Genomic DNA, 11,631 nt, shown 5'->3' with positions numbered 1-11,631 from the left:
ACTACCCATCCATATGTTATTATATAATACATGCCAACATAATGCCTTTAATTTTGTGTTTTATTTTGATTCCCGATTCAACGGAATATACCAAAAAAAAAAACTGCAATATTTTTATGGATATAATCTTTATTCTTTTAAATAATTATAAAATACACAATGCATGTGCAAATCTATACCATCATCCGTTTATGTACGTCTAAGGAATCTTCAAACCGACACCGTAAATCAAAAATGAGAATACAGTAATGACTTGTTCCGAATTTGTTGATTTCAAAACATTTAAAACAGTGTTTGATCTACGAGTATTAATACAATAGAAAAAATTCTATTTAATAAGTAGTTGGAATCTATCTGAAATTTAAGGTTTGCTTATCTCAGCTTCTAATATTGCAATGTGTGAAATATGAAAAAACCAATCCCCTACTTACATTCTAAATTACATATTTTTATAAATTTGCTTAAACGATAAATATAAAACTTTTTAACAATACATACATAAGTTTAAAGATATATCTTTTTATTAAATGATATTTTTAAAAATATATAAAAGTTATAATCTTTTTTAATATACTCAACCAACAACCCTATCTTGGGTACGTGTACTTTTGCTTATAGTTTGGAACGTATTTCAGCTATTCTATGTCCGGCAATATTTAACAGTTCAGTCAATTTCAATGCCAAACCCATGTTACCTTGGACTTTAATTTTACCCTGGAAGAATGCTTTCTGTGGGTTCAATTTTCCAGAGATTAATTCAACGACGTCGTCATCATTTACTGTAAATGTGACTTCGGGCTTTTCAGTTCCGTTTATTTTGATACTGCCTTTTCCAGTTTTAGCGTTTATTACCCAGTAGGCTTCGGCACCTCCGGGTCCATTCCTTACTCTGAATCCATATATACCTCTTACTTTCTCTATTAGATTCTCTTGATCTTCTTGCATTACTTGTTCTAGGACTATCATATATTTATGAACTTTGAAGCCTTCCGTTGATGAAGTCGATAGTTTGTTACGTGCAACTGCTGGGAATCCCATTTTGTAAAGGGCCACCACAACTGCTCCTCCCAATCCCAAATTGTGTTGCAGTCCAATACGAGCCCCCGGTACCTGAAAAAAATACAATAGTATCTTAGATTCAAAAAAATTCATACTCGTGTAATATAAAACATATTTTAAAAAGTCATGATAAGGCACAAGATCAAACTTCAAAGTGTATTTAGGATTGAAATTAAGTTTTTGTTCTCATCTTATTATCTTGCAAATAATTATCTGAAAATATTGAACAAAAAGTGAATTTAAGTAGATATAAAAACGATTTAATCTTCTTTTAATAATGAAAATAAGATTGAAAGATAAAATTTGATTGATGTAATGAAAAACATTCCTACGTTAATTGTTTTTTGCAGTTTTAATATAAATATTTTTTGTATTATATTTTTTATATTTTGGTTATCAAGTGTCTTATGTCTTATGGTTCAAAAATAGTTTCAAACCAAGATAATTCCAATTTTTTTGTACAGTATGTATGTCAGATTAAACTGTTTATTGTTCGTTTATATTGAGTCATTCAATGTTTATTAAATGCAAAATGAGCAAATTATTTAGTAGTAGTAGAATTGAGAATATGTACATATGTCGAATGTATTTTGTATTAATTTTCATAATGGCGATTTGAATTTATAAATTTATGAATTTATGAATACAAATAGAATGTTTTGATTAATTAACCTGTCTGGGTCCAGCTTCGCCCCTCACTTGCCAAACCAACTCGGCACATTGAGCCAATCCAGTAGCACCGAGTGGGTGACCCTTAGAAATGAGACCACCGCTAGGATTTACAACGAATTTACCTCCGTACGTATTGTCACCCGCATCGATGAATTTGCCAGCTTGTCCTTCTGGACACAATCCCAAAGCTTCGTATGTAATGAGTTCGTTTGCGGAGAAGCAATCATGCAATTCGATCACGTTCACTTGATCAATGGTAATTCCGGTGTTTTGAAGGAGACGCCTCGTAGCCAAAGCTGTCATATCGGATCCTACTACTTTGATAGAGCTGTCTGAAAGAGACGAAGCGGGATCTGTTGCCATTTCCATTCCCATTATTTCAACGGCGCGGGATTGTAATCCGTGTTTAAGTACGAATGCTTCGCTTACTACAATAGCGGCAGCGGCACCTTCGCTAGTTGGACAGCATTGTAATTTTGTAAGTGGGCCAAAGACTCGTGGAGACTTTAAGATTTGTTCCAAGGTGTAGACGTCTCTGAATTGGGATTTGGGGTTGTTGGCGGAATGTTTGTGATTCTTTTGGGCGATTTTGGCGAAGTGGGCTTCAGTAGTACCGTATTGCTTCATATGCTCTTTGCCGGCATTGCCGAAGAGTTGGGCGGCTATGGGAGAGCCGTCTATGCCGGCGTTATCGATCATCTTCTCGACGTGCTTGTCGAGGGGATTGGTGCGGTCCATGAATTTGGATGAAAGTGAGCCTTTTTCCATTTTCTCGAATCCGAGGGCAAGTACGCAGTCAGCGTTGCCGGACTGTATAATCTGTTTAGCTAGGAATAGGGCAGAGGCTCCAGTGGAGCAGTTGTTGTTGACATTGAACACAGGAATGGCAGTCATACCGAGCTGGTACAGGCATCTTTGTCCACAGGTGGAGTCTCCATAGACGTAACCAACAGTAGCTTGTTGTACGGAAGAGTATGACAATGACGCATCAGCTAAAGCTGCTCTGGCAGCTTCTTCTCCCATATCAGGATAGTCCCAGTCTCGAGATCCTGGTTTCTCGAATTTCGTCATTCCCACCCCGATTACGAAAACTCTTGCCTTGCTGCCACTCATTTTGCCGGTGGTGTTACCTTCACTATTGCTCAACTGTGACTACCGCTAATGATTGTACCGTTACTTTGTTCGAGAGTGGACTTTGACACCTGTCAATGAGCCAGTGCTACCAACTCAATTATTTGTAACCTATGCACTCGCTAATCCGAAATACAAAAAATATATATTTATGCAAAATAATACAATTAATTGTTTGAAAAACCTTTGGTAAAATTCAGGAGATTTATCATAATTTCGAAAAAAGTGTGTGTCAATTATAATCAAAATGGCTTGTAGTTAATACTTAAAACTTATTTATATTTATAATAGATTAAAATAATTAGAACTGAATTAATGAGGGGTAAAAAATAGAAAAAGTTTAAATCTAGATTTGATTCTTTTTTAAACTTAATTTTGAATTAAAAATTATAATTACATTCAGAATGAATATTACTTAAAGGCAGGGCTTTTTTCCCATGTAACGCGGTGGAACGGCGTTCCGGCGCCTTTTTTCTCGGAATTTTTATGCTTCAAACGAATATTCTATATAATATAATTGTTTATAATAAAAAAAATTGACAAGAAGTGAGTTCCGGCACCTTTTTTTTTAAAAAAAAACTGCTTTAAGGTAATTTCTCAACACGGATACAAAATTAATTGAACAAAATTAAATTTTCAAAAAAAAAAACTCTGATTGTGATTTTGAAGAATAAAATAAAATTAAAAGCTAAATATAATATTAACAATTTCTATTTATTTAAATAATATATTAAGTCCTTAAAACTTAAAAATTTATCATAATTTTTTTTTTAAATTATGATACAATACAGTCAAAATATATACAGGATTATTGATATTAAAAGTTCTAAAATATGGTTTTATTATCTACTGTGTGTATATCATTTTATTATCTAAAGCGTATGTACATACATATGTTTAGAGAATTATTTGAGAACATTTGGCGAATGCAAGTGCTTGAAAGGTGAACATGGCTTTTATCATTCAAACTAAATTGAGAAATATTATGTTATATTTATTATCAGTTGATATAATGTTGATAACATCATATTGTTTCAGTCGATTATTGTGATTGTCACCAAGATTATTGTGATTGTCATACAATGTCACCAAGTTACTTATGTACGTACATATGTACATATATGTATTTATCCGGTCTCCCTCGCGGGACCGAAAGTGAAACGCCCGAAAACGCAAATATCGGAAGGCAAAGATCGAAAATCGAAAGATCTTAAATCGAAAGATCTTAAGTCGAAAGATAAAAAAGGATGCATGGTAAACGGTACATACTAACTTAATTTACGCGAGCAGGATACAAGAGGAACAAGAGGAACAGGCTTTTCCTCCCGTATCTGCGCGCGCACATTAAACAAGGCTGTATGACAAAAAAAAAAGAGAGATAATTTTACCGCATGCCACTCATATATATTATATATACATAGTACCGTTTACCGAGCCCGCATACTACCGAGCCCGCAGACCCCGCAATGCGGGGGGGGGGGGGGGGGGCGCCACAAAGTGCGCCTTTTTCACTGATTTTTTTTAATTTGTTCCGTAATTTTTTTGAAATAACTTTTTTAAAAACTTCTTTTTATTTTTCAACCTATTTGTACTATATGTATGTACATACATAATTATACATATTTTGCATTTATCCTCATTGTGTAATTGATCTATGCCAATAGGGCTAGAAGACTGCCGTCTTTTTCCATCTTTTGAACGTCAGTGCCACTTCAACCTATTTGCTGAGAATTCTCTTATTCATGGATATATTTTTTCAATGTTTAAACAATAAAACAAAATTATATGATTAAAACCAATAAAATTTATACATTTTTCGCTGTGCACTGCTTGTTGGTCGTCCAGATTAAACTATTAATGCACTTCGATACGTAAAAAAGGTATAAATTATTAATTTGGAAAGTTATTTGCTATTTTAAGTAAATAATATGAATATATGGGGGGGGGGGGGAGGGGGCGCCTTAAAATATTTTGCGCGGGGGCACCAGGAATTCACGCTACGCCACTGATCTATAACATAATAATGAAGGAAGATATTGCATATCTAAGATATGTGTGTGAAAATTTTACTAAAGATCACTTAAAACATTGAAATGTTTCAACAAGCTCATCGAATTATAATATACTAAGTAAAATCGAGAATAAAGGATGTATTAGAATTCTATAATATTAATAAAAAAGGTTAAAATAAATTGTAATAGAAAAAAGGTTGAACATTGTCGATAAGAAGAGGAGATCCACCGAAGTAAATATGTATGCATGTACGTGGAAGCATTTCGAAAGAGCTCGACTGTTTTATAGGTGATGGCGTCACTAGTGAAGTTCTCACGGGTCGAGTTACCCAACAGCCATTCGCGGAGAAGATTATTATAATATAATGGCGCAGTTTACCAACGGTATGCTGCTGGAAACGACCTGGAAAAACTTGAGCCCTTAGCTTACCATTTCGGAACATTTCCATAGAGGATTTTCAAATGCATAATGAATTTTATAGCATTGAAATAATACATATTTGGGTATCATTTGCTTAAATAATTCCTCAAATTTTCCAGACGTATTTTCTTCTTAGATAGCATACAATTATTGAAATTTTACAATGATTTAAGACCTAATAATATATACTAATTTTATCATGCCGGTTTGAATCGCATGCTAGAAGTAGTCGTGTGAACATTTTTCAAATCACCTTTGTACCTTTAAACTACAAAAAAGCTGGGTCCAACTTAGTAATGGCATTTCAACGTTTCTATATTTTCTGACATTTAATTGCTAATCGTTTTCAAACATACATGCAAGCGGACACGCAAACGTTGAAAAAACTGTAAAAAATATTCATATAAATATACATAATATAATATTTAATGAGCGAGAAAATCTTTCACGCCCCTTTTTTAATCGGATGCTGACCCTTGATCTCGGAATGTGCATAATTTTGTTGATGAGTGTATTAAAAAAGCGCTTTAAGGGTTTTGAAACGAACGTTTGTGTGTGCATTAGATTCAGAGATAGTAACTCCAGTATAGGAAAATGGTGCTGTAATGGCGAAAAGTAATTTCGTGCAATTGAATAAGCAAATGCAATTTACACACGCAAATTCGTGCATGCTAAATCGTTCACAAAGAAGCATCTCTGGGTTTGGGATCGTGATCTTGTCGAGGTCGTATTCTGCACATCCAGGTCTACGAGCCTCTCTAATTGTTCGCAATCTCTTAGTTCTACAACGATACTATAAAAACATATTTTAAAATACTTCCTCTTCTACCGACTATTATAAATACCTATAATTCCAATACCGACTAAAATTTAGCGTGCTTTTACTTTGTTTTGATATTGAAATACTGAAATTGTAAAAAGTATTTAGGTTGTAACATACTCGTAGTATCGAAACTATTGTGCGATTCGAAGGCGAAAGAACAATCAGATGTTAAATACATACATACCTTGCGTAAACGGTTGTTATTTGTCTGCGATCCGGAGTATGCTCCATTCAGTTATTTTCATTAAAAAATAAGTAGCCAGAACATTCTAAACGTTATTAATGATCATATGAAGTTTGGGTAAAATGATCAGCGCCAAATCTGTTTTGTATTAGGAGTGTGTCTGAGAGCATTTTAGAATTACATAGTAATTAATAATTTTACAGCAATGTATGTACATAAATGGATTCTCTCGAATCGAGACATCATCATCATCATCATCATTTCATTGTAATGACGTGATGAAATGCCGTTTTCACAATGCAATTTTTGTTACAGTTGTTTTTACACGTTGTCGTGCAAAGTTAATGAACTTTTACATTAATATGATTTTACAAACTTAATTTTGTTTAAGGCGGGATAATTACACAAGTTTAATTTAATGTAGCTCGCAATCCAATCCCATCTTCATTACGGTTTAATTACCTATAAATAAATATAAACATTAAATGTAATTATTTAAAAAAAAAAATGAATACCCTTTGTTTTGCTATTGATGAAAATTTTACTATCTGTAAGTTTATGCAAATTAAATTTACTGTTACAAAAAATTCTTATTGTTTGTATTGTAGTTTTGTCAGTAAAGCGTTTCTTTGAAATAGTATGTACATAGACAACGTTACAAATTTGACCTTTAACGACGTATTGTGATTTGGTGGAAGAATTTCAGATCGATTTGTTTCGAAATTGCATATCTTCAATGCTTTGCGCAAGCTGTCTTTCTAAGACCGGTAAGACGGCAATTGATCTTTCGAAGTTTTGTTATTGTAGTAGTAGTTTTTTGTTGAACTAAAAAAATAACAACTATATTTATCAATCACTTCTTTCTAGTATTTTAATTAAGATAAACGAAAGTTTAATTTTTTTTCACATACATACAATATGTAAATAATAAGAATGATAATTTCAAATGTTATTAAAAATTAGTTGAGCTTTGCGCCTTACTTTTCGTTGATCTCTCTAAATATTATAAAACATCTTCACTGAAGTTACATATGTATGTATATATGTTTTTTAAATTTTATTCTAATTTTATATCATGAATATATTACATATATTTATATCCATTATGGAGATATGTATGAATTTTTAAAAACATGCATATAAATAAAAAGAAAATGAATATGATGAGAGTGCAAAAACTACAAGAAATATTTGGGTTAGTAAGTCGAACTGCGTAACATTAAGAACATTCGAAGCCATAACGATTACTTGTCGATATGCATATATTGAAAACTGTAATTAAAATACGATTTAGCTCCATGTTTCATATAAATATGTATATGTTACAGTTGTAGTATATCTTCCACTGATAATATATTTATTTTGACTAGTTGAAATACATTCCAACTATGCTGGTACCAACTACCGTTATAGTTGAAGTGTATTTTCAGTTGTAATATATTTTGACTAGTTGGAATATATTCTGTCTAACCCACGTTAGTTGATTCATATGACGAATTGCATTCCATCTGATCAAAATATATTACAACTGAAAATACAGTTCTACTATAAGTTGGTACCAGGTTAGATGATCTTTAGTTACAACTGAAGTGTATTTTCAGTTGTAATATATTGTTTCGGGGACGAGTAGGAGATGGTATAAGAATATTATAGTCACAGATTTTGTCAAATGATTATATTATTTTAAATAGCAGTAAGTATAAACGAGATTAATGTACAAGTTTGTATTACAAGTTACTAGTCTCGAAGTGCTACCACAAGTTACTAGTAAAACAGTTAAATCGCAAGTTACTAGTAAGACAGTTAAATCGCAAGTTACTAGTAAGACAGTTAAATCGCAAGTGCCTTAACAAAGGGCTGGTGATTGTATATATCAAATCTGCTGGGTGAAATCAACCAATCAGAGAACAGTGAAACATATGTCTAAATCCGAATATAGCTAGAGTTTAACTTTGAAACAAAGTATTTTAATAAAAATCTGGGAGAAGAAGTAATAAAACTTAAGTCTTTACATATGTGTGAATTAAAGGGGCGAAGTAATAATTATGCTAGGGGAGAAGTCAATAAATCGTAGTCGTAAGAGCATGGCAAAGGGCTGGGCAGCACCGTGCAACTTTGTCAGCCGACTAGTTGCGGGACACGAAAAAATGTATGGAAATGTGTGCGACAAACAAGTTGACGGGTGTGGCATGTCCCATCTACCTGAATGCATTGGTCTGGTCGCCCTCAACCAAGTCGCTCGCAAGTCGCACGGTGCGGCCCAGCCCAAAGGTTAAAAGTGGAGTTAAAACAATATCTAGTAATTTTAGATCTGAAAAGAAACATGCGTTTGCAATAAAGAACGATGTAGGGTTGACAATTATCACTACTCTAAGATATAGAAAAACATTGAGAATTGTTAATACGTGTGTTTCGAATAGACACATTGTTGCAATAATATGCGTGGGGTTAAGACAATAATAACTTCAAATCTGGATAGAAACATACGTTGGCAATAAAGACCTTTGTGGGGTTGACAATAAAATTATCATTAGTAGAAAAATAGAAGAATGTTGAGATTTGTAAAGACGTGTTTCAAATAGACATATGCTAGCAATAATACGTGTGGGGTGAGTATTCGGGAGAGCATCCACATTACAATATTATATATATATATATATACATATGTATATGTATTTTGACCATATGGCGAATTACATTACAACTGATCAATATATGTAACAGTCGAAAATACAATTCAACTATAAATTGGTACCAAGTTAGATGGAAAGGTTAGCTTTTCATGAAAACGCCACTCCATTAGTAAATTGAGTTGGAAAATCACATTTTTGTTTGGAACACATTCTTAGAGCTATACGGTAATACGGTACTCATTACCTTTATTGGTAAATACCTAGAAAATATTAACGCATTATTGAATTCTAAAGCATTCGTAATAGCATCAGAGCTGTCAAAACTCAGCTGTTATATTACAACTGTCGCACATTATCAAAAGTGTATTTACTCTTGTAGAGATATAATTTACTAGTTGAATTGCTTTCGAATATGAACAACATAAAACGCTAGTTGGAATATATTAGAACTGAAAATACACTTCGACCGTAACATACAATATATTCGACCACACTTACATATTAAATGGTTCCTATGGAAGCTTGTTGACTATCAAATTTTAATTTCACGTAAATTTTTTTTTAAGCACACCCATGTATTCATCAAATGGGTGACGTTAAATCATGTTTCGTACATGTTGAAATGATCCAACACATTATGAATCACATCAATTGTGTTGGCGATTCGAATACCCCACAGGCTACTCACAAATAAACCATAAAAACAGTTCCCATAATACTCGGCAAATAGTTGTACGCATGGCCATGACATTTTTGAAAGTTTCAGGTGAATAACAACGGAGTCATCTCGTAACGAAAGAAAAAAAAAACAACGATGGACAGTAACATCCGTGAACTTTACATGCAACAATTTTTATTATTCTACCGCGTATTTTTAACGATATGCTAATTACAGCCAAATATACAACACCCACTATATGCGTGAAATTGATATTTGTGAGCCCTGCAAATTATACTTACATAGAACTGGTAGATTCATTTTTTACCTTGACCTTTGATTGCGGATCCTCGTACAAAGATACCAATTTACGACAAAAAAATCAGTCTAATTAAAAAACGGATGTTTACGTTATCGATTAAATAGTTTAACGCCATAATGACCATTTGAGGGTCCATCTATGTATTGCAGAACGTTCTCTTGTCCTTGTCTTATGCTCGAGTTCCATAGCGAGATGTACATGCTTGGGGCCTTCATCGGGCCTATTTTTAATACATAATGATGTACTGATTTATATGAAACAACATTTAACTGTAACGAAGACATTCACCCAACTAACGTGTTACGCTTTATTGGAGTTAGCCTATTCTGACGACACGTTCCTATATTTATGTATGTTCGTGTGTAATGTTGTGAAATTTCAATTCGAGCCAATCTGTCAAAATAACTATACTGCCTTATTATCTGCCATTCATTATGATTTTTACGCAACATTCGACATTAAACATCCAATTATACATATGGTGGTTACTCATCCTTTCTCGACAATTTTTATTGATTTGACCCACGCATCGTTACAATGCTCGATTCCGAGTGAAATGTGTGGGAATTTTTGATTTAGAAGAATTTTGGTTACACCCGAGTTTCATTTCCGAAAAAATAACTAATGACTAGAGTGGGCATAGCAGGGAGACCAAACAAACACTTTTTACATGAGACCAATCTTCGCACCTGTGCCAGCTGTATTTTTATTTTATTTATACATGTATACCACACATTTATTTTATTTTTACACGACAGTAAAATATATTCAAAGTCAATTAAAAACATCGATTAACAATCATAGAGACATCTATGGCCAAATTTGCAGCATTTAATACACAAATAAGCAAATTCGAGATGCTGTAAGCTTGAATTTTGCGAGGAAATAAAACAGGATTGCCAATTTTTTGCTCTGGTTTCACGTTTCCTATAATAAAAGAGTATTATAATTTTTTTTACCTAGCTATCACTTTCAGAAACACTTTTTAATTGGTAACGTTGTTTTAATCCTCAAAATTAAAAAAAAACTGATAAAGTTACGTGTTTGAAAAAAAAATTTAGCCTGTGGCGCATTGTTTTACTAACATTGTACAAATAACAAATAAATTAAAAAGGAAATACACCTTTATATTATAAATTTATTTTTACTTTCATAAAACATTTAAAAAAATAAAAATGTTTTAAAAAATCAAAACTGGCCAAATCAAAAAAAAAATTAAGGGGGGGGGGAGAGAGATAAGTTCAGTGCTCTGACATTTATTTTTAAGCTCTCCACCACTGGGTATAAGTGTATTGATAATTTTTATAATGTGATAGTTAGCTTTTGCGACATTGGCAATATGTGGTATTTACTAAATTTGGTTCTTATATTTTTATTTTGATTGTTCATTTTTATATTTTAATAAATATATTTTTATGTTATATTTTTTTTATTTTACTATTTCTGATACTATATAATTTACTAGTGTTGTGCCCGTTAAAATTTCAACGAGTTGGAAACTAGTTGATACATGATTTAAATTGAAGTTACAATAATAAGGTATAATAATAATTAATAATTAATAATAATAAAAATAATAATTAATCGAAATTAGGACTGAAACAGGAATCTGGAATCGGAACAGAAGACGGGATTCAGAATCAGAACCGAAATCGGAATCGAAACTGGAACCGGAACCGGAATCGATATAACATTTTTTTCATCTCCATACTTGTC

At 32.6% G+C, this 11,631-nt stretch overlaps 1 protein-coding gene across 1 annotated transcript; it reads right to left on the bottom strand.

The window, feature by feature from the left end:
* Positions 1 to 38: 38 nt before the first annotated feature.
* LOC143911736 (sterol carrier protein 2-like) lies at positions 39 to 2,935 on the bottom strand. Its single transcript, XM_077430751.1, has 2 exons — positions 1,732 to 2,935; positions 39 to 1,110 (listed from the first exon to the last, which is right to left on the bottom strand). The coding sequence occupies exons 1-2, from the start codon at positions 2,842 to 2,844 to the stop codon at positions 613 to 615; spliced, it is 1,611 nt and encodes a 536-aa protein (XP_077286877.1). The 5' UTR covers positions 2,845 to 2,935; the 3' UTR covers positions 39 to 612.
* Between the last annotated feature and the right edge of the window lie 8,696 nt (positions 2,936 to 11,631).

The sequence above is a fragment of the Arctopsyche grandis genome, chromosome 5 (genome assembly GCF_051622035.1).
Source record: "Arctopsyche grandis isolate Sample6627 chromosome 5, ASM5162203v2, whole genome shotgun sequence".
Taxonomy (NCBI): Eukaryota; Metazoa; Arthropoda; class Insecta; order Trichoptera; family Hydropsychidae; genus Arctopsyche; species Arctopsyche grandis.
The sequence above is the reverse complement of the archived record's forward strand: the minus strand, read 5'-3'. Positions and strand labels throughout refer to the sequence as shown.